General features: G+C 46.0%; 1 protein-coding gene and 1 long non-coding RNA gene across 12 annotated transcripts; one reads left to right on the forward strand and one right to left on the reverse strand.

The window, feature by feature from the left end:
- Positions 1 to 1,594: 1,594 nt before the first annotated feature.
- On the reverse strand, positions 1,595 to 4,913 carry LOC129605019 (uncharacterized). 2 transcript variants are annotated; one of them, XR_008696480.1, is made up of 3 exons: positions 4,166 to 4,913; positions 2,451 to 2,550; positions 1,595 to 1,721 (listed from the first exon to the last, which is right to left on the reverse strand). It is a non-coding gene; the product is annotated as an uncharacterized LOC129605019 (long non-coding RNA). The 2 variants fall into 2 exon arrangements; XR_008696479.1 differs by lacking the exon at positions 1,595 to 1,721 and adding an exon at positions 1,749 to 2,014 and having other exon boundaries at positions 4,166 to 4,912.
- A 6,371-nt stretch (positions 4,914 to 11,284) lies between these two features.
- LOC114868025 (calpain-5-like) lies at positions 11,285 to 22,476 on the forward strand. Of its 10 annotated transcripts, none has more exons than XM_055514061.1 (14): positions 11,288 to 11,424; positions 14,060 to 14,132; positions 14,219 to 14,378; positions 15,607 to 15,738; positions 19,416 to 19,624; positions 19,688 to 19,880; positions 19,953 to 20,146; positions 20,224 to 20,301; positions 20,403 to 20,598; positions 20,770 to 20,955; positions 21,055 to 21,251; positions 21,360 to 21,481; positions 21,744 to 21,880; positions 21,960 to 22,476. In XM_055514061.1, the coding sequence occupies exons 3-14, from the start codon at positions 14,223 to 14,225 to the stop codon at positions 22,134 to 22,136; spliced, it is 1,977 nt and encodes a 658-aa protein (XP_055370036.1). In that variant the 5' UTR covers positions 11,288 to 11,424; positions 14,060 to 14,132; positions 14,219 to 14,222; the 3' UTR covers positions 22,137 to 22,476. The 10 variants fall into 10 exon arrangements, with proteins under 10 accessions (XP_055370039.1, XP_055370040.1, XP_055370036.1 ...); XM_029171308.3 differs by having other exon boundaries at positions 11,290 to 11,424; positions 14,041 to 14,132; XM_029171312.3 differs by having other exon boundaries at positions 11,290 to 11,424; positions 14,041 to 14,132; positions 20,770 to 20,892.
- The last annotated feature ends 98 nt before the right edge of the window (positions 22,477 to 22,574 follow it).

Below are 22,574 nucleotides of genomic sequence, written 5' to 3' on the forward strand. Positions count from 1 at the left end.
GGGGAGGTTACCTGTCCAACTCCTCTGCTCTCTGTGACTGAACAGTTCATGCAGGTTAGGGGAAAAACGCTTTAAATGTCTCACATGCTTAACTTTACTGACTTTCTCTTACAGGATCCAAACTTAACAGTAACATTCTTCGTTCATCTGAAATCTTGCAGCCATCATGTCTGACACTAACTGCTCTCAGACACCGTTTCTTTTACCAGTACGGTAACAATGCTTCTTCTACTTGTTCTGTTCACGTCCTACTGACGCAAATGTCACTTATCTGTCGATGGTTGAAAATGACGAGAGAAGTATGATTAGTATTTAGCAGAATTAATAGAAGTTTTAGTTGTTACACTTAATAAATGTCCCAGTCTAGTTTTAATTTATTCCTGCACCACTGCATCCTGAAGCCATATCTGTTTTGCATATTCAGTGCCATCGGTGACCACACCGAAGCAGACTGGCGAGTGATTGTCTGCAGGCTTGGAGCATTTATCCTCCCTCTGGATCCTTCTCAGAACATTGTGCAGGTGCAAAGGGAGAAAGGACAGCGTTGAGCTGTAGCGTTTCTGGAGTTTTTCCCTGGCTCTCATTGATGTGCCTGCCCCTTGAAGCTGCTACCGAATTTAATCTGATCACACATTAGTATGATTTGTGTCGGAACGATGTTTGGGCTGGTGTCTCTGAAAGGAGATTCCTCTTTGTGAGATGGGCTCAGAGTAAACAAGCTGCACATAGACGTTCTTCTACAGGAACCTGATGGTGTTCTGGCCTACAGACACACCGCTTCCGGATCAGTTTGCCTCCAACGCTTTGGCACACCCGTTCATTTAAACTGCCTCTTTCCAGCCCGACATAGTCAGGTTCTACAGTTTCATAAGAAGTGCCTCCACTGGGCTTTAGTTTGGAGAAACGTGTGCATGGATGCTTGAGTGCGTGTGTGTGAAGCTTGGGTATGACGTCTATCTGTTGGGGGACCAAGCTTTTTAGTGTAACTACTGATACTGTGTCATGGACTGAAGTCCTGAAGTGTGCCACGATTCTAAGACTCTGTCAGGATGTGTGAACCGTTTGCTGCTGACTCACTGACCAAAGTGACCAAGCGTCCCCCTCTGAAAGCTCCCGCCTGGGGAGCTTCTGTTGGGAACTTAGGTTCCAAGCGTAATTGGCGACAAGCTGGAGGAGAGCACAACTAAAACCACCTCTGAATGAAAAATCGGAGTGAGTGAGTGGTTCCTAGTTTCCACCCAAAGCTTGCTGTATGTTGTGGTTTACGGTCATGTGGCAGATGAGTGACTGCATTTTCCTCCGGTTCAGGATTGTCTTTGATTTTCAGAGACGTATTCGATGGAGGAGGGGTGGACTGTCTCTACTTTGTGAAAATGTGATATTCCAGTTATGCCTAACCTTCAGGAATAAAATGTCTTGCACAAACATTCCCCTAACCAAAATAAAGTTTGCAAACCCAAACTTTCTAAATGTCTCTGCTTACGTGGCTGAAGTGCAGCGTCTCTAATCTCACTGAAACAACAACACTGATAAATGTTACCTTACTGCCGGTCCTGTGCATGGCGTATGGGCCTGCACAGCCTCACGCGGCCCGTCCAACTCCAACACTGGAGCCCAGAGCAAAGGAAGAAGGTGCCTGGTCTCGGTGCACATGGCAATAGGAAAGAAGACAAGTGGAGGAATCCAGGAGCAGGAGAACAGCCTTCACTTGTTTTGTGGAGCTGCATAAACAGACATTGTGACTTTTACATAATTTTTTTTAATGAGTATGCATAAAGATCAAGCACTAGTGTAAATGCTACACAATGTACTGGTGTCGACTAAAGAGGCATGTCTTTACTGGGAGAAGAAAATGGTCTTCCCCAAACCTCCGCTGGAGCTCCTAAACCCACTCATTGCACTGGACCATGCAAAGAAGATCCTCCAAGCAGAGGGAGTCCCTGCACCGTCACGTCAGCAGTGTCTGGGAAGCCTGGTGTTGCTGTTTGCCCAGTATGGACACACTTGTGGAGAACTACGTAGGACACATGAATTAGTAGGTGAGTTACATTTATTACCTTTGTAGGTGAAAAACTACAGGGGCAGCATGTTACAAGCCTTTGACGTTCATCAGCGTTCTGGGGTTCATTCAGGTTCATTGTTCCTTTAGGAACTTCAGTGAGAATAATGACCCAACTACATTCATGTACCTTTGTGATTGCAGCATAGTTGACAAGCACAGAAAAGAGATGTCAAACCCCCATAGAAAGGTAGAGAACAGAGGGACATGATAAAGAAGGCAAACAGTTCTGTGAGGAGGTGGTTGAACACACCACTGACCCACATCACAAGTATGCAAATGAAGAGGTTCAGGAGATATATTAATGACAAGGAGGATGTAAGTGTGACATAAAGAATGTTAATCATGTTTCGGTTCAAATCACAAATGGTCCATCTGTAAAGCTAAATACCGTTCGTTGTGTGGCAGGAGAAGAAAAGGACTTCCAGTTTCAGACCCTCTTTATGGCCAGGTGGTGATGGAGATGATGATGATGAACTGGCAGCTGCAGCCTAGGTTGTGGAAGGTACATGATATGCAGAGAGTTAATGGATGTTCAATGATTTATTTTATAATAAAACTTTTATTACACTTTATTACACTTACACTACTTCTGTTTTATTACTTGTTAGATAGAATAAAGTCCCAGAAGTCTCATTCCCAGGATCCCATGCCCTTAAAGTTGCCTTCAAAGACACCTAGACATGCATTACACCCTCAGGATGAGAAGCCTCACATCCCTGTCCACAATCTGTCCTGAGCAGTCAAAGACAGCTGCCTGGCTGAACCAGCCAAAGTCTACTGTTCAGCCCAAAGACGTTCCATCCACATCCCAGGGTAATGCTCCTCCTTTGCAGGCACCTCTAAGTGACACGTCGATTTGAATGCAAGGAGCATTGAGAAACCTTCGTATTAATGTCAATTTGTAGACAAGAATCATTAGACATGTTGTTGTATACACCATTTATTTCGCAGGTGGAATCAGACGGTCGGGTGCATGGGTGGGAGAAACCCGATGCCATCCCATCTGCTGACATCCACTGGCTTAAGGACACCACAAGAATATTCACCGCTGTTCACATTTACAAAGACAACACAGGTGTGCTCAAGAGGAGACGGGTGATGACGTATGGTTCTACTCTCCAGAACCTCCAGCCTATGTCTTTGTGTAATTGAATCGAACTAGCATGTGTCTGAGCTCAGCAAAAGGAGTAGTTGATGCGATTTTTAGCCTTTATTTGTACATGTACCCATGTACCAAGGCAGGCAGGACCCACGTAGGTAGGACGGTGGCTTGCATGGGATGCTGCTATTCTGGCACAGCTGAACGGAGCCCATCAAGCCATGTTTCCTGCTGTTTTCACTAGCAAGTGAGTAAACTGAATGCATAGTGTGAATTTAACTAAACAGCAGTGGTTCAACTGACTCAGCTTGCTCTGCTTACTAACGTAGCTTGGACACAAACGTTGTGCATCTTCTGTGTGACAGGACTGAAGGGAACACTATGATCAAAGTGTGCCGGCAGATCCAAGAGAATCATCATGAAGAGTACCTTCACTGCAAGGATCTGCACACTACGCTGCTCATGATTGTGGCAGAACCCGGTGGTATCATTTATGCGTTGAGGCACAGGTTCCAGGCTCCACCTCCTCCAAGAGACCTGCCTTCTGCACCACTTTTGCGTGACACCTTTCTTTTGGCTGAGGCCAATAATGTTCAAGACTACCAGAACCAGATCCTTTCCACTTTTGGCACAGTGTTAAAAATGGATTCTACCAAGAAAGTATGCAAATCCCTATATAAACATTAGTGGAATATTACATTTTGCTATACTTTTTTTTAAAAGTCCATGCACACGCTTTTTTCATGCTACAGAATGCTGAGGAATTGGACCTTGATGTCTCAGTAAGGTGACTGTAATTTTTCATGCCAAAAACCTCTGTAGATCGCCCACACAGCCCGTCTGAAAACGTGTGTTTAAAGCTCTCGTCCACAACGCTCGGTTTAAGGGCTGTGTCGCAGGCGAAGTTGATGGCCACACCCCTTTGAGGAAGCGCATAGCCGTGATCCGCCACAGGAATAAAACGTCAAGGTCACTGAATCAATTGTAACAGCGAAACTGGCTACCTCGTCCTCGTAGTGGAGTTCAACCATACATTTGATCCAAAATCTGACTCTGAAGTCGAATGTGAGGCTGTTGAAGTGGTTACAACTCGCACTTACTATGTGCACACACGCACACCCTCGACACTGTAAAACTGTCTATTAACGAGTCGAAGTTAGCTGGCAAAGTCCTCTCTGCTTTCGTGCTGTTCCGCGATTCGAGACCCCTTCAAGGAACGTGGGAATTCCGCTGTCAACCACACCGTCTCACAGAACCTTTTGTACAGCCGCCCCCAAATGTATCTAATACATTTGCTCATAACAAAAGCCACCGTTAACTTAAACAACAACTTGAGGTGACCGTTTAATTGTCAGCCGGAACGGCTGGTAAAATTGGCACCGCATGCTCTCTGTCTGCTGACCTGATTAGTCCATCAGGACTGGGATGCACCTTGGATATCCGACCAATCGGCCAAGATGCCCTAGGCAGCTGCGGGTCCACAATGATTGCCACAGAGCTCTCTGTGACATCTACTGAAGGTGTCTGCCATTTCTGGCGGGACTGCAGGCCAGGCAGGTAAAGGTGAATGAAGCGAGACCAGAAGTGGTCGGCAAGCACCTGTGTATGCTAGGCCCTCCTGCGACTCAGGAGCTCTTCCTTGGCGTAGACCACTTGTGGCAGTGATCCATCCGGCCGCCCCATCAAAAGGCAGTTTGGAGTCACAGGGTCTGGATCGCTGACATCTGAAGGCACGTAGCCTAACGGTTTGGAGTTAAGAATGCCCTCCACCTCCACTAGGACAGTGCGAAGGACTTCTTCAGGTAAGGGCTGTGTTCCAACCGTAGTGTAGAGCGCTGTCTTCACCGATCGGATTTCTCGCTCCCAAACACTGGATTGAAGTGGAAGAGAATCTTCTGTGGAGCCAGGAGCCTTCGCAGGTCCATGCTCATTCCAGCTAATGCTTCTTACAGTTCTCTCTCTCCACCACAAAAGTTGGTACCCTGATCTGAGTACAGCTCAGCAGGTGCTCCTCTCCTAGCACTGAATCTCCAGACTGCCATCAGAAACGAGTCGGTATCGATAGATGTCAGCATATCAAGGTGAACAGCTCTGACAGTAAGACACTTGAAAATTATCCCCCCACCTCTTTTCAACCCGACGACCTATCTTGACCTCAAGTGGCCCAAAGCAGTCTACACCTGTAGAAAAAGGCAGGTTTAAAGAGGCGAAGCCAAGCAACTGGTAGATCTGCCATCTTGGGGACTGTAGGTTGGGATCTCCACCGACGACACTCAGGACAAGTTCTTTGGAAATGCCGAACCGCTTCTCGACCTCTCAGAATCCAGTAGGCACGCCGGATCTCTGCGAAGACTCTCTCTGGCCCGGGATGCCGCAGACGACAGTCAAAGTCCTTGATGAGTAGGCGGTTACCGGGTGTTGCACCTGAGTCCAACACCAGAGGGTGAAGATTGCTGTAAATTAGGTCTTCATAGCGACGAAGAAGACCACCTACTCGGATGACTTCACCAACTTGGTCGAACTCTGGTGACAGAGCTAGGAGACGACTGCTACGAGGAACCGGTTAAGCTGACTTCAGGCACTGGTATTCTGCAGGGAAGCTTTTCAGCTGCGCTCTGTTTAGCACCAAGCCTCAGCCTGATGATAGTCCTTGGCCGATAAGGATTCCCCTCCAGGGGCCGCCCCAAGCAACTGTTGGATAGTCTTCTCCAATAACTGCAGCCAGGTGTCATACTCCATGGAGCTTGGAGTGTCAGAATCTGCTGTTGTGGAAACTCCACAGTAATTCCCTTTATGCAGCTCGGCCTGATCTAAAGCCTCACTCAAGGTGCCAATTGGATCGGAAGGCCACTGGTTTGGGTCAAGTAGGAGGAACGATGGGCCTTGACTCCATCTATTGGGTCTTGTCAACTCCTGCAGTGACTTGCCCCTTGTGATGTCATCTGCAGCATTTTGAGCTGAGTGTGACGGGGGGTCAGTTCCTGGATCTCAGCTATGCGAGTGCCAACGAAGACCTTAAAGCGGCAAGACTTGGAATGCAGCCAGGTCAGTACTGTGGTAGAGTCTGACCACAATACAGTGCTCTTAATGTCCAGGGTGAGCTCATTCTCTAAGAGACTGAAAAGATGAGCTCCGATGAGGGCAGCGCTCAGTTCGAGCCGAGGCATGGAGAGAACCCGTTTTGGTGCAACACGAGAGCGAGCCATTAGGAAAGCCAGATGCACATGACCTTTGCTCATCACCATTCTCATATAAGCCACTGCGCCGTATGCCTGTTCAGATGCATCACAGAATATGTGAATCTCTCTCTCTCGGATAAGTGGTGTGTATGGACGAGGTAGAAGCACCTGAGGGAGGAACAGCAACTCCTCTTCCCAGGTCTTCCACTGCTGGAGTAGTTCTGGTGGTAACTGGGGGTTATCCCAGCCTCTAGGCTGGTCCCAGAGACTCCTCACCAGTAGTTTGCCTCGTGTGGTGAAAGGCAAAATCAGCCCTAATGGGTCGTATTGACTGGCTAGGACTTTATAAATGTTTCTCATGGTGGGAGAACCGTAACTGATTGGGCGGTGTCTATAACCTAAAGAGTCGGTAGAGAAGTGCCAACTGAGGCCTAAGGCCGGCTCAGAAGTGTCTGTTTTATTCTGGTTAAGCCAAAGCTCAGCACTCGTAGATCTGATGTCTTCAGGTAGGTGGCTAATAGCATTTGGCTCATTACTTGCCCACTGGCGCAGGATGAACCCAGCTGGAGACAGATGAGCTCTTAGCTTGTCCACCAGCCTCCATGCTTCTTCCATGGTTGGTAGACTCTGAAGGCAGTTATCGACATAGAAACATCTTTCCATCGATTAGTGTAACTGCTTGTCACTCTGACCGTTGTCTCTGGTGTAGCGCTGCAGTGCAAAGGTTGCACAGCAGGGGCTGCAGGTTGTGGAAAAGGGGAGGACCTGCCATTCGTAGACTGTGACAGGTCCGTTGGTGTGTAGGTCACGCCACACAAAGTGCACAAGGGAGCGGTCCTCAGGAAGCAGTCGGACCTGGTGCAACATGCCTTTAATATCCCCACTAATTGCCACCGCATGCTCTCTGAATCTCAGGAGGACACCAAGGAGGGAGGGTCCCAAGGTTGGACCAGGTAGGAGATGTTCATTCAGGGTTTGGCCCTTGTGCTGAAAGGAACAGTTGAACACCAGACGATGCTTGCCATTATGACTGACCAGGTGGTGTGGGATGTACCAGGATTCTGCTGCTTGGTTCACCTCTCCAGGAGACAGCTTGACCACGGAGCCAGCTTGAACCAGCTTCTCGATCTCTGCACTGTAGATCTTAGCTCGATCTGGATCTTTCTTAAGCCTTCTCTCCACACTCCTCAAGTTAGGCATGACAGCATCAGGGGTGGTTTGCAGGTTCGGCATGTCCTTTCGCCGGAGTAGGGGTGTGGCGTAGCGATGTATGCCCTCCACCTCTACACGGACGGTGCTTGTCTCAAGCAGGTCAATGGCTTGTTTAACTTCTCTGGAGCGAGTTACCATCTTGTGTACTTTCACTGGAATAACAACTGCCTGCCAGAGCTTCTTGTAGCGGATTCAAATTATTAATAGTTTGATATTAATGCAAAACATTAATATACCTCGAAGTTGGGGCACCAGGTTTGTTTTAAAGCTGAAACCACGCTTGTATTAATCTAGTCAAAGCCAGATATCAATTCAATGAGTTACCACTCATGAACAACAATAACCACTTTCTTGTGATAAAACCAAATCAGTCTCTTATGCCGTGAATTCTTGTCGCGGTTCAGTGACCTCTGTTTAAATCTGAAGAGCAATGCACACAAAACTAGATTCCTTTTAACGTTTTATTAATCTAACACTACTGGATATATGAATAACATAATATGGAAATACTCAAATAAACAGAACAGAAAATGAGAGAATGATCAGAATGAGATGATGAACAGTGAATGAATCAATGAGTGAAACCCAAAGAATGGTCAAGACCTGAGTGTGTGATGGCTTTGATCAAGAGAAAAGAGTATTTGTCTCTAACTAATTCAAATCTAAGGATAACTAATCAATTTGGAATGTTCAATTTTAGCGCTTTGAGAAACACCAGACTTCTCAGAGGATTAGAGATGTTCGTCTTGCCTCAGTTTGGAGCTGTAGCCGCTGTGCAGCGTTTCCCGTTACCGGTGGGTTGAGCAGAGGTGCCCTCTGGTCCAGGTGCCACGGCCTCTGGGCCAGGAATCGTCGCCCGCGGTGATGATGACGGCTCGGGTTCAGCAGAGTAACAGTCAGCCAGGCTGGACTTTCAGGGTGTTGCAAAGCGTCAGCACTGCTTAAACTAGCCCAAAAAGCAAACGGGCTGGAATCTAATTTAATTAGTTTGATCAAAAATAGCGAGTCAATTAAGGACTGAATAATAGTTTCAGTTTCGCGAAGTTTCTTGATGACTTTCTAACATTACAAAAATCGTTGTTCGTTCGTGTCTCTAAGTTTAACTTAGGTTTACAAAATTTAAGGACAACGGAAAATTAAAGAAAAGTAATGCGACGCAGAAAGGAAAAAGTGAAAGAAGTTTGAAGATAGAGGGAAATCCGTTTTGCCTTGGGTGTCACTGGTTTAAATACCTCTGGGGCAGTGGTCACTGCAGGGCGGAGAAATGACTTCAACCAGTGGTGAAGAGTTCCACCTCTTCAGATCAGGAATCAAACTATTTGATTTGGATCGCTCCTAAATCTGGGATAACTAAGCTTTCCTCTTTTCATCAAGCTCAAAGTTCCATCACACCATAACACAATACACATGTAACGATCACTTTGACACTCAAAAGGGTATGGGGTGCCAAATGTAAAAGGAGCACCTATAACTAGTTTTCTCACATTTAACTAAATGACACAACATGTTTTCTCACATTTAGTTAAATGTGCAAAAGTCTGAAAATGTAAATGGTAAGTGTTAAATGGTGGTGCGGTGGGTAGCACTATCACCTCACAGCAAGAAGGTTCTGGGTTCGATTCCCGGAGGCGGCCCTGGTGCCTTTCTGTGTGGAGTTTGCACATTCTCCCCGTGTTTGCGTGGGTTCTCTCCGGGATCTCCGGCTTCCTCCCACAGTCCAAAGACGTGCATTAGGTTGATTGGCTTCTCTCCATTGCCCGTAGGTGTGAGTGTGTGAGTGAATGGTTGTCTGTCTCTGTGTTTCCCTGTGATGAACTGGCGACCTGTCCAGGGTGTACCCTGCCTCTCGCCCGTAGCCTCCAGCACCCCCGTGTCCCCGCACTAGGGAGTAAGCGGTTAAGAAAATGGATGGATGGATTTATATTAAACATTTACATTTAGACTTTTGCACATTTAACTAAATGTGAGAAAACATGTTGTGTCATTTAGTTAAATGTGAGAACACTAGTTATAGGTGCTACTTTTACATTTGGCACCCCATAAAAGGGTAGAGAATTCAGAATGGTTAAACAGCAATATTAAATGCATAGAATATTAAGGTCTTATACGTGGTCCCTTAAAACGCTAAAACAAATGTAATGTTATTCCTCATGACTGGTCTTGTCCCTATGTAACAGCCAGTAAACACTAAAACATACACAAATAATAAATGCAAGCAAAATCAAATTATAAATGACCTAATCTTGACATTACTAATTAAACAATTGTAACACTTAAAAATGTAATACAATAATGAGGATACCTAATTGTAGCTGGTGGAAATAGTCCATGTGTATGTTGCACAGATTAAAAGAAGTAAAGAAGGTGAGTCTCTCTATTTCAACTTAGTGTCTTCACACAAAGGAAAGCATGGTGATGAGTTGAAGTCCCTTTGTAACTTTAAGAATTTCCTGGCAAATCTGTAGATTGGGCATTAAACATCACACAGAAACCAATCTAGTATCAAATGAAAACATTTTGTCCACAGAGTACAATGGCATCTGTTTCATGGAAGTTGAAAGTTCTGGTGCATCGGAACCAGAACTTGTGTCCAAATGAAGTCTCTCGTTCTCTTGATGAGCACATTCCACATTTTATTGCTGGTGGTCCCAGTTCTGGGAGAGACAGCTTCTCAGTGATAAATGTGACAGCCTGTCCTTTTGGAATGATAAGCAGAGGTGGAATCCTGTGAGATTTACAGGTAGATCAACAAAGTGGACTCATGGTTCTTTGATATGGACATTTGAGATGTTGGCGCGTGCCTGTTGTGATAGAAACCAGTCTCCTGTGGTGGAGAAAGATTCAGGATCCCTTATCTCTGGGGACTGGAAAGGACGTAGAGGCTCTTCAAAGGAGGGAGTAATTTCACATGTAGGTCAGGTTACCTCAGTCCAGACGTGGATTGCTACAATGAAGCTGGATCAATTATTGTACAGGCTCCTATACTGTATTTCACATTTGGAAATACAGTACAGTTGTGTCTGTAGTTACTAAAACATCCACCAGAGGTCATCAGTTCACAACAGAAACCGCATCATTCGCATAAGATCTGTTCATGTTCTTCACATGCTACATGTTTCTTCTTACTCTGCACAAATTTAATGCCTAAGCTTTAAATATGTAAATCTGTTAACATGTAAGCTTGTGTTCCATTTTGCACTCTTATTTAGTTAGTTATTCTGTTCTTTTCCTGTGGTTCCTCCAGCATCAATAAAGTTTATCTATCTACGTCCATCATGCCAGCCTCATAATATCAGAATCAGAATTAGAATCAGAATCAGCTTTAATGGTCAAGTTTGCAAAGGACAACTAAGGAATTATATGTGGTCTGACTCCGTCTTTGTTCCCTCTTGAGACAAAAAATATTTACAATTATGTGTATAATTAATAATAATAATTAATTATTTACAATTAATTAATATGCTACGGATGTTCCTTCCTCCACATCTTATGTTTGCTAGTCGATTTCCCGTTTATTGTATCCATATCTGTGCACTGCTATAGCACAAGGACCACACTGTCCCTGATATTAAAACATCTCACTTATAAAACTTCTAAAAGACTCCGGGTGACGTCATCTGGAGGAGATTTCGATGCCAGTTTGTCCGAGCCACACAGGAAGGTATCATTTAATCAGCCTGATGAGGCATGGAGGCGGTTCGGGCTCCGCAGAACCGCGGCTCCTCCTTCGACTCTCTGTGTTGTAAAATAGGCGAACTGAAGCTGAAACGAACATCAGCGAAACGACGACTCCGAGGAAGCTGAAAGTAGCGACCCCCCTCCGGCTGACGAGGAAGAGGAGCAGCCAGAACAGCCAGAGCAAACGTTCGCAGGTAGCTTCACGGTAAAGTCCAATTAACTCAAATAATGTTAAAATCTGCGGGAACAGCCCAAAACTTAAATGCTGTTTGTTTTCCTTTACATAGTGTAATTGATTACTCCATCGTCCGAACAAACTACACATCAACTTCGTATTAACTAGCTATAGAAATTTTAACATAGAAGTGTTGCAACATTAAAAAGCGCAATTTGACACAGTTTAGTGTTACCCGTTTTTATACAAACTCACGACGAAAAGCCGAGAAACTTTTGTTTTAAGCTAGTCTGCGGTAACAAATCCACTTCCGTTAACGGTCTTCAAAATAAAATGTAAAGGTTTGTGGAACTGAAGCAGTGTGATGAATGAAGAAATATGGTGCTGTAGCTTTAAATGATCGGGTTTTGACCCAAACTATCGTATGAGATAAAAACAACTTTAAAAATCACAGTACATTTAAAAACAAACCTCTTTGCACATAACCTAACGAAGAACACAGGCTTAATTATTTCAATTATATAATTCCTTTATTCATTTTTGGAGCTAAAGTCGCTAAACGTAGCGTCAGACAGACACGCCGATGAAGCTGCTTGGTTTACTTGCCTGTCTCTGCACCACCGGAGTCTTGTCTTTTACTAATTGTCATCGGTTCTAAACTCGCAATTGATTATTTTCGCTCTTGTGACGCTGGACGACTGTGAAAAAATAAACACGAGCAGATCACCGAACCAACCAGCAGCGCTGCTTACGTGATTTACAGACAGGAAGAGCCAATCAGCTACGAGTAAAAACAGTTTCTGGTGATGTGCGCGTCAATCAAAACGACATGTACAGTAAACATGAAGAACAACAGTGTCAAAACTATCGTATAACTACGATAATTATCGTATGTCTAGCAACACTAAGCGGAAGTCAAACGACGACAATAACCCAAACAATACTGCTGTTTGTCTGCTGGTCTGCTGCTGCTAGCTAGCGATTCTGCAGGGGTTAACATCTATCTGTTTTGCCCTTTTTATTTTGTAGGGGATTTCTGTTACGATTGCTTTTATGTACTTTTGTTTTTATGAATCCTTAAGCTACTTTCAACTAAGCGAATCTGAGTGTTTATGCAAAATTTTGTGACCTAAAATGACAGACTTCTGTTTTTACTGTTGTTGAGCTGTCACATCAACAGGTTTGTCTGCTGCTGCTCCACAGAAACCATGAACTGCTTGGCTGTGTTCATCAGTTCTGTTTGACTGGAGGCCACAGGATAAAGCATCAGCCAGACTGGGACAGCTGTTTCTTTTTTTGTGTGTTGTAAATGTGTTGGTTTGCTCAGTCAAACGTTGTGAGGACTCAACTGTGACACTGCAGCTTATGAAAACACGCAGACAGAGAAAACTGAAGCAAATGAAGCCTCAGCCATCTGAAAGAAAAACCACAGGAAAAACACCACAAACACAAACTAAGACAATGTCGGATTGTTTTTTTTTTTCATCACATGATTGACGTGATCGATCCACTTTACTCACCAAGTACAAAATGTCCAGGTGTTCATTTAGCTGAAGCGAGTGATCAAGTATCAATTAGTACTTACAAATTTATTTTCTGCTGAGCAACTTCAACCTGGTCGTCGACTCTTGACTCAAGGTTCTTTTTTGTGCAAAACAGATGAGGCTCAGGACTAACGTACTGTCACATAACGGCACTTTCTGTGAAGCAGAAACCAAATGGTGCTTCAGAAAATGAAGTAACGAGCTCCAAACACCTGGAAGTCCAAGATAAAAAGTTTTACTATCACAGTAATGTAAAACAACTGAAATACTGCCAAACCGAGAAGTCAGTCATTCACATGAAAATACTGATCGAAGCCAACATGAGTCAGAGCCCTCTGTAACTCTGAACCTGTCTGGTGACTCATCTCAGTATGTGTAACTTCTTTTGCAAAATGTTTTACAACTTTTCTGATTTTCTTGCTTTTCTTTTCAAAGCAACACTTCTGATCACAGATTTTCAGCTTCAGTTGCCCTTAAGTTCATGTTAATATAAAGAAGTTAAACAATAGTACTAGTGGTATTCCTTACTGTCTCTAAGCCAGATGAAGTTTATTATTGATTCAATATTAAGCATTTCCTCTACATCAATATGGCAGCACTGCTTTTATTCACTCGTTGGAGCTTTGTCATCATCAGCATTGATCAGCTGAGAGTTCAGCTGCTTTCTGGGAATAGACTCCATACAAGCAGAACACACTGTTTCAGTTATGATGACACCTTCTGTATGCTTCCTTTTTTATCATTCAGGGAAAACGCTGAATGTCTGATCAGACACATGCTGCTCTCAGCAACAAGTCCTGCATGATGAAAGTCCTGCAACTTTCATCATGTCCTTGCTTACTCTGTGATTCACATTCAAACATGAGCGTCCCAGTTTCTGTTTGCCTTACTGTCACGTGTTGTCACAGAACTTATGTAACACGTTAAATTGTCTGATGATCTAAAGCGAGGCGTATCCTTCTTGACGTTCCTTATCTGCAGATCGGCAGCTTTGATGTGACGTGAAAACATCAGCATTTAAGTTTTACTTCTAGCAAAGTTATTTACATTTTACTCATCATTATTTGTTCTTTTTGCACCAAAACCTCCAGAAATCATCATTCGTTACAGGTGCCTCCCAGACCCTGTCTGATTTGCACATACACGCCTCAATAACTCAAACCAGGACAAATATTTCAAAGTGGTAAACAGACCTCAACACAAGCAGAACTTAATGTGCCCACGTTTGTAGTGGACAAAACGTTGGAGCTGAGGATCTCTCTGTTTCAGGGGGATGGTTGTTCCGTACGAAGGCCAGAGCTTCTTGGCACTGAGGAGGCAGTGCCAGGAGGACGGGCATCTGTTTGAAGACCCTCTGTTTCCCCCGTCTGACCAGTCCCTGTTCTACCAGAGCAACCGTATCGGACAAGTCACTTGGAAAAGGCCTAAGGTGAGAAAGTTAATGTGAGATTGTCACATGCAATAGACTGGAATGTGGGGAAATTGGATCTGCCTCAAGTATTTTTATTATTAAAAACTATTGTTTTTCAAAAACACATTCAATCAGCTGATGTCAAAACGTAGTACGGGAGAAAGTGCCCTTGTGGTTTTGACCGCAAAGATCATCTGTGTTGAGAGCGTAGAGCTCAGATGAACTGAGTAGGGAGAAGAATTCAAGGTATTTGGCCCCGTAAGGTCCCACTAAGCAGCGTCTGAATGTGCGTATTCATATTGACGTCTCTTTGACTTAAAGTAAATGCAACCAGAGGTATGGCTGAGCTGAGGAAGTGGCTTGTAGAAACTGCTAACTTTGTGTGTTGGTAGACACACAAACTCACAAACCACTTGCCTCCACCGTCCTGTTCTCAGGAGCGTTGTCAGGATAACGGGTCCATCCGCCCATCACAGGGCATTCACTCTGTAGATACTGACCTGTGGTATAAACTGTGAACGGTGGGACAACGCACATGTTTTTGGTTTGATATCACAGACCACTGAAGAAATCTGCATTTCAGGAATGTGTTTAGCCATAAGAGCAAGAACCATTAAAGCTGTTTTTATTACGTTCAGGCTATGAGGAAACATGATGCCCGTTATGGATTTATTGCTTAAGTGTTTCATCTTCCAGCTGCAGCTGTTTACCCTCCAGACACTGGTGCAAACAGGCAGCTGAACAGAACACTGACCCAAACACTTGTGCTCTTTTGGAAGCGCTCGCCTCTTTATGGCAAAGAGGTGCAGATCTCACCAATCCCTGTCCTGTGTCTTCTCACCAAGACCCAAGACTTCCCACCTTCTGATTTGTGCTGAACTCTTTTAATACGTGGGAAGAGTAGCTAAATTATTAATGTGATGTAATGTGAAGATGATGTGTAGAATTAATTGGTCCAAAGAAGTGGAGAGAAATCAGGCCATCTTAAGTGTTTGGAGTAAGTAAATCGTGAGTAATGGCGTGGAAGTCATTCCTAGCTGCTAATGAGGTAACGTGGCCTGTTGCTGTGTACCACTGGTTTAACTCAGGCTTTGAAGCGGGTGTTTTTGTACGACGGCTGCTCTGCCTGAAGATGAGTGATGAATTTAATGAGGAATGTTCATACATGTGTAACGTGGATTATTTATCGCTTTTTGTTTTCTCTCATTTCCAAACATTGACTCCCGTAAACCTGACTGGAACTCAGGAACTCTGCAGCGACCCGCGTCTGTTTGTGGATGGCATCAGTGCCCACGACCTGCACCAAGGCCAGCTGGGGAACTGCTGGTTTGTAGCTGCCTGCTCCAGCCTGGCCTCCAGGGAGTCACTTTGGCAGAAGGTGAGACAAAGACAAAGACTGCGGGTTTGTGGTCCCAGACGCATTTCCATCACACACATACGTGCAGTCAGTAGCTGTTCATGCTAAGCGCCTCCGTTAGCGGCTGTGTTGAGGATAAAGCTCTGTTATCACACACCCTCTCTCTCCGACCCCTGGATACTTGGTTAATAACCGGCCACGCTGGGTGTGGACATGTATGTACGTATCCGTGTGTTTGTCACTGGGCGTGTGTATTATTTGCCGAGGGAGACGACTTTGCCTGCGTTGTTTACCCACCATGCACCATTCAGTAGTTGCTCAGTGTCTTCTTCCATTAGGTGGTGCCAGTCACCCTCAGACGGAGGCGCCTGAAACAAACCAAATCCAGGTCCGCTGTTCGCTAAAGATGCTTCTTTATGCTTTTGTGCTTGTTTTCATATTGTTTTGACGTTGTCCTCAAACCTACGCATGTCTGACTCTGACTCTTTGTCAGCGTGTGTGTGTGCGTGTGTGACCGTGCCTGTGTGTGCGTGTGACTGTGTGCGTGTGACTGTGCGTGTGTGACTGTGCGTGTGTGACTGTGTGCGTGTGACTGTGCGTGTGTGACTGTGCGTGTGTGACTGTGTGCGTGTGACTGTGCGTGTGTGACTGTGCGTGTGCGACTGTGCGTGTGCGACTGTGCGTGCGTGTGCGACTGTGCGTGCGTGTGCGACTGTGCTTGCGTGTGTGACTGTGCGTGTGTGTGTGACTGTGCGTGTGTGTGTGACTGTGCGTGTGTGTGACCGTGCGTGTGCGACTGTGCGTGTGCGACCGTGCGTGCGTGTGTGACCGTGCGTGCGTGTGTGACCGTGCGTGTGTGTGTGAGCGTGCGTGTGTGTGAGCGTGCGTGTGTGTGTGACCGTGCGTTTGTGTCTGCGCGCGTGTGCGTGCGAGAGCGCGCGCGTGTGTGTGTGTGTGTGTGTGTGTGTGTGTGTGTGTGTGTGTGCGCGCTCTTCCACGTTGTGTCTTTCCTCTGGTTTTCCACGGTTCGCGTGCGTGTGTGACTGTGCGTGTGTGTGTGACTGTGCGTGTGTGTGTGACCGTGCGTGTGTGTGACCGTGCGTGTGTGTGCGTGTGACTGTGCGTGTGCGACTGTGCGTGTGCGACTGTGCGTGCGTGTGTGACCGTGCGTGTGTGTGTGACCGTGCGTGTGTGTGTGACCGTGCGTGTGTGTGAGCGTGCGTGTGTGTGTGACCGTGCGTGTGTGTCTGCGCGCGTGTGCGTGCGAGAGCGCGCGCGCGTGTGTGTGTGTGTGTGTGTGTGCGCGCTCTTCCACGTTGTGTCTTTCCTCTGGTTTTCCACGGTTCCTCCTTCCTGGTCTCTGCAGCCCGTTTTGGGTGTTGTGCCTCTGTGGGGACCAACCAGTTGTCCTGACGCCTCCACTGTTCCAAAAACAAACGCTTCATGTCACATAGAGACAGTTTTACACGATCAAGTGAACTTGTACAATAAATGTTAAGAACTCAATGTCTAAGACATTTAACAGATTAATCTGAGTATAGTCTGTTACCACTTATTTATAAACCAATAATGTATTTACGTGAGATGCGAAAATGTGTGTCTATTTTGTTGTTTTTTTGAGTTGTGGCTCATAATTAGTTGTATGTTTCAGCTTGATTTTTTTTCTATCTGACCTCTCCGTCCGTCCTTTGTGTTCACGGTCCGACCGCCCACTGAAACCAATAATGATCAGCACACAGCGAGCGTTTCAGTGGGTTATTTAATAGAAGTCACATTAACAGTCAGGATTCATCCACCTCTAATATTTTTGCTGCAAACTACCAAAAAACACTTGGTCAGGAAAAGAAGAGAAAGAAGTATTTCAGTTTAAAAGTATTATTATAAAAGCAGGTTATGTTCTGTAACATTCTTTACTATTCTTCTATTATTACGCAACATTAAAGGAAAACTCTGCTCTGCTAGGTTTCACAAAGGTTTCTAACACATTTGTGCCAGTAAAGATGTCACTTCTTTGCTTCGAACTCCACCGAGCAGCTGAGCTTTGCGGCTTCTGCCCCGTCTTTGAAGGCAAACAGGAAGTACATGACCTTCCTGACCTTGGCCAGCTCGGCGATCCTTTCTCCAAACTCCTGCATGTCGGCCTCCAGGGACTTGAGGGGCGAATCCTCAGGGTCACCGGTGTTTCGCCAAAATGTTCCGATTGGCTCCAGCAGCTGACGTGTCATCAGGTGGGTGAGGTCAGGTGTCCAGTGCTGGGATATCCCAGTAACGGTCACACGGCCGTGGCCTGATAGGGAAAAGTACCAGCGCGAGAACTTGAGGTCCTGGTTGTTGAAGTCCAGCCGGTACACAGCCTCATGGGGAAGAAGCAAACGCTCGCCATCCTGGCGCTTCTGACCTGAGCGCTGCAGAGATGTCACACGGAGACGCATCATCTATGTGGAAAAGACAGGAAGCAGAGCTCAGCAAAGCGCTGTGCAGATACACGGTCGTGGGAGAGGCGTTCTCAGCAGAACCTCACTAGAACGTTGGTGCTGGTTTAACTGGTGGCAAACAGCCACCACTGCTGAATGGAAGACTCAGCTCTGTACATTAATTCAGATGTCCTGCAGCAAAGCTTCACAAAAGTTTGGCACCTGCAGGACAGTGTGGCTGCAAACAGCAACCTTCTAGAGTTTACCTGGAGTCTAGAATGCCTTGGAATACACTTATATACTTGAACTTTTAGTCAGAGCAGCTTTTACAAACACTCACAATGTGTTCAACATTTCAGCATTAGCGTCTGTTTAGAATTGTATTGTGTTAAAATCACATTAACAGGTTGTGAAATAAGCGAGCTGGAACTCACCTCTGTTAGTGGAACGTCTTCCTTAAAGTCCAGCACCAGCGTGTTGGAGGAGCCGGCCAGGTCCATGTCTCTGAGCTCGGGTTGGGTCCTGGGTTGGAGAGGAACCAGCCTTCCGTGTCTGGGTGGATGCACGGATGCAGCCGTGCCGATGCCTGCTCTCATATCCTCCTCTGCTGGCGCCCTCCCCTTTCCAGCTATTTCCGTCACACTCACCCAGAGGGTCGTTCACTTAGGACACGTCGATCACTGCGTCTCATGAGCCAGAGCCCACAGCTGCACACAGTCAATCTGCCTGCCTTCTGAATAGTTTAAAAGCTGAGTTGTGACGTTTCTCTCTTTGTCCACGTGTTTCACTGTCTCAGAAACAAGCCTTGAATCAACCATCTTTTTTGCTAAAGGCTCCAAAATAAATCCTGTCACTTTTCTGAAGCTTTGTTTACTGCATTTCATGCGGAATATGTTTCTATTGTTAAAGCTGACATGTTCGCTTAGTCTCCGTCAGGTGGGTGATGTGTGAGGGTGCTAGGCAACCGGAGGCGCTGATGACGTACACGTGGGAAGACTGGGAGTTTCCTGATGGCTTCTGGGATCTCAGCTGGTCCTGGTCCAATGGATCACTTATTTATATCGCAGTGTGTTTGTGTGTGCGTCAGTGGTAATATGTTGTCAGTAGGGATCTTGGGGAACAGGATGTGGCAGGATGACATTCCCTGGGTAAATTGGTTGCTGCGTTTAATTATAGACACTGAAGTTTAATTAAAGCTAAACGAGTGGAAAGCTTAGTGTTGTCTGGTACTAGTGTCTGACTTTACGCAGGTCAGTGTTAAGAATGTGTGATTTTCTTCTGCAGGTGATTCCTGACTGGAAGGACCAGGAATGGAATAAAGACAATCCAAAGTCCTATGTGGGGATGTTCCACTTCCGGTTCTGGAGGTTCGGTGAGTGGGTGGACGTCGTCATCGATGACCGGTTGCCCACTGTGAATGGAGAGCTGGTGTACTGCCGCTCCAACGACCGCAACGAGTTCTGGAGTGCACTGGTGGAGAAGGCCTACGCCAAGTAAGATTGTGTCTGTGTCTGAGTACGGTTCTAGAGGTTCTGTCCTGATGCATGTGTGTTCAGGATGTTTGGCTGCTATGAGGCACTGGATGGAGGTAACACAGCCGACGCTCTTGTGGATTTCACTGGTGGCGTGTCCGAGCCACTGGACCTGATGGAGAACATGTTGAAAGAAAATGAGGTGAAACGCAATGAATTGTTTGAGAGAGTCCTGAAAGTCCACAATAGAGGAGGTCTCATCAGCTGCTCGATCCGGGTCAGGACACGAAAAATGCACACACAGCAGCTGGAAGGTTAAAGGCACCGATTGACAGACATCTGCTTTCAGGCATCTAGTGCAGCAGACATGGAGGCCCGGCTGGACTGTGGCCTGGTCAAGGGTCACGCCTATGCTGTGACTGATGTCCGCAGACTAAGGCTGGGCCACGGCTTGCTGGCCTTTTTCAAGTCGGACAAACTCACTATGATCCGCATGAGGAACCCCTGGGGGGAGAGGGAGTGGAACGGGCCCTGGAGCGACAGGTGAGTCCATGTCACAGCATGATGGGTCCTTTTGTGCACGTCAATGGTAGTAAGCACCCTTCCTGACCTTTTTTCAGCTCTGAAGAGTGGAAGAAAGTCAGTAAGAGTGAAAGGGAGAAGCTTGGCGTCACTGTGCAGGACGATGGAGAGTTCTGGTGAGTGTCGCTTGGAGCTGCATCTGAGTATCACTGACTAGTAGCATCTTGGCTGTTTTGATAGGTGAGTCTAAAAAAAAAATCACTGCTCGTATAAACAGGATGACGTTTGATGACTTCATCACTCACTTCACCGACCTCATCCTGTGTCGTCTAATCAACACGTCCTATCTGAGCGTCCATAAGACCTGGGAGGAGGCTGTGAGCCGCGGTTCCTGGACCCGCCACGATGACCCGTTACTCAACCGAGCCGGGGGCTGCTCCAACAACAAGCAGTCCCACCTCCAGAACCCACAGGTGCTGTCCAACCCAGTTCTGACAATGACGTCACATCAGGTTTACCCAAATAATACAAATGAAGATAAAATGCATCCAAGCGCACACTAAAGCAGCGGATGAGCTTGATTTATCAGATTGGACCTAGAAACCTGAAGCTTGTGTGTTTGTTTTATTTTGTCTTGGGTGTAGTACATGTTTGATGTGAAGAAGCCAGAGGATGAGGTGCTGGTGTGTCTGCAGCAGAAGGATTGCAGAGCCAGGCTGAAGGAGGGACAGGGACAGAACCTGGCTATCGGCTTCGACATACACAGGGTCGGTACCAGGGTCTGGAGCTCAGAGTGGGGGAAGTGGCTTTGGTCCCTTGGATCACTGCTGGTTTGTTCAATGGAACACCATAAATGTTTGATACTTACATATCTATCAGTCTACTTATGTATTTTAGAGATGAAGCGACTCCTGTTTCTCTGTCTGAAGGTGGAGTTGAACAGGATTTATCGGATGCATGTTCCTCAGCAAAAGCTTGGTGGGAGCATTTACATCAACTCCAGGTCTGTGTTTGTACGCGTAGACCTGAAAGAAGGGCGGTACGTCGTCATACCCACAACCTTTGACCCTGGCCTGGAGGGAGACTTCCTGCTTCGCATCTTCACAGATGTGTCGTCTGACTGCAAGTAGGGATTCACTGTCTTATCTGGTCAAGTTGTTCGACAAACATTTAAAGCTTGAATCAGACAAGCTTAAATGACGGATCACTGATAAATTAGTCTCTTTGTCTGTAGGGAGCTGATTTTACACGAGCCTCCACAGACCTGCTGGTCCGGCCTGTGTGGTTTTCCCTCACTGATCACACAGGTCCACGTAATAAAGGCTCACGGACTCGCAGGACAAGACTCGGATGGAGGTAGAATGCAGCCGACCTCATGTTGAGGTCGCATTATCAATGACGACTGTGGAATGATTTTAATTATTTTTGTGGCTTCAAGGTGTCTGTGTTAAATAGATGACATGCTTACATTGGAGGCTCTGATGGGAGGGTTCTACTGGGTCCAGAGCAGTCATGGTGTTAGTTAAACCTGGACCGTAGATGAAATAATGCCCCTGGTCATAGGTCACCAGATGAGTCCTGTTTCTGGAGCGTTCAGTGTTCATTTGTTTGTTTGCAGTTTCCGACCCCTACGTCATCATTCGTTGTGAAGGAGTTAAAGTTCGATCCTCCGTTCATAAAAACACATGCAGCCCAAACTTTGATACCAAGGGGCTTTTCTACAGAAAGACAGCCAAACGGCCCGTCCTCGTTGAGGTGTGTGCTGTGTGTGGCCTGTGAAGCTGAGCGTGTGTTTGTGGAGCTCCTGGCTTTCACTGTTTTTCCTCTACCTCAGATCTACAACCACAATGTCTTCAAGGACTCCTTCCTGGGTCAGGTGACGTTGCCGGCTGAACAAGGCAGTTTCCAGCAGACGATCCACCTAAGGGACAAGGGCAATCGCAGCGACAGCGACCTTCCTGGGACCATCACTGTCACCATGACGACCAGCACGGTGCTCACCAGTATCTGATTCAGCACAGACTCGTCTGGTCGCAGTTCAGATTGAAAACTTTGCCAAATGACCAGTTTACTGCAGCGTTTTAGAATCTCCGGTGTTTGCAGGTGAGTTATGAGTTTGAATTGGCGATTGGTTCATGACTCATGACTCATCAGAGCAAACAAACCCGGTAACTTATACATATTTTATATTTACATATTTGTCTTCTAAAAGTTTGCATACATGGATGTTCTGACACTAACCAGGAGTCATTTCTGTTCTACATTTTAACCTGTTTTATTACTTTGTACAATGAACATTTGTCATTTTTTCTTGAAAGTAGCTCTAAATAAAAAGATGTTTGTAAAATTGCTGATGTTGATGTTGCTTTCCTCATCTGTAGCTGATGCAGCTGTGCGCTGCCTAGAGGAATCAGTAAACCTTTGGGGGCTTTGCTCTGGTCCGGGTGAG

The sequence above is a fragment of the Betta splendens genome, chromosome 13 (assembly GCF_900634795.4).
Source record: "Betta splendens chromosome 13, fBetSpl5.4, whole genome shotgun sequence".
In the NCBI taxonomy this organism is placed as follows: Eukaryota; Metazoa; Chordata; class Actinopteri; order Anabantiformes; family Osphronemidae; genus Betta; species Betta splendens.

What these genes read in the sequence shown, in the direction of transcription:
- LOC114868025 (XM_055514064.1), top strand. Translation starts at nt 14,223, where the DNA reads ATGGTTGTTCCGTACGAAGGCCAGAGCTTCTTGGCACTGAGGAGGCAG. An exon ending in TCACTTGGAAAAGGCCTAAG is followed by an intron (nt 14,379 to 15,606) that starts GTGAGAAAGTTA and finishes ACTGGAACTCAG; the next exon opens with GAACTCTGCAGCGACCCGCG. An exon ending in CAGGACGATGGAGAGTTCTG is followed by an intron (nt 20,302 to 20,402) that starts GTGAGTGTCGCT and finishes TCGTATAAACAG; the next exon opens with GATGACGTTTGATGACTTCA.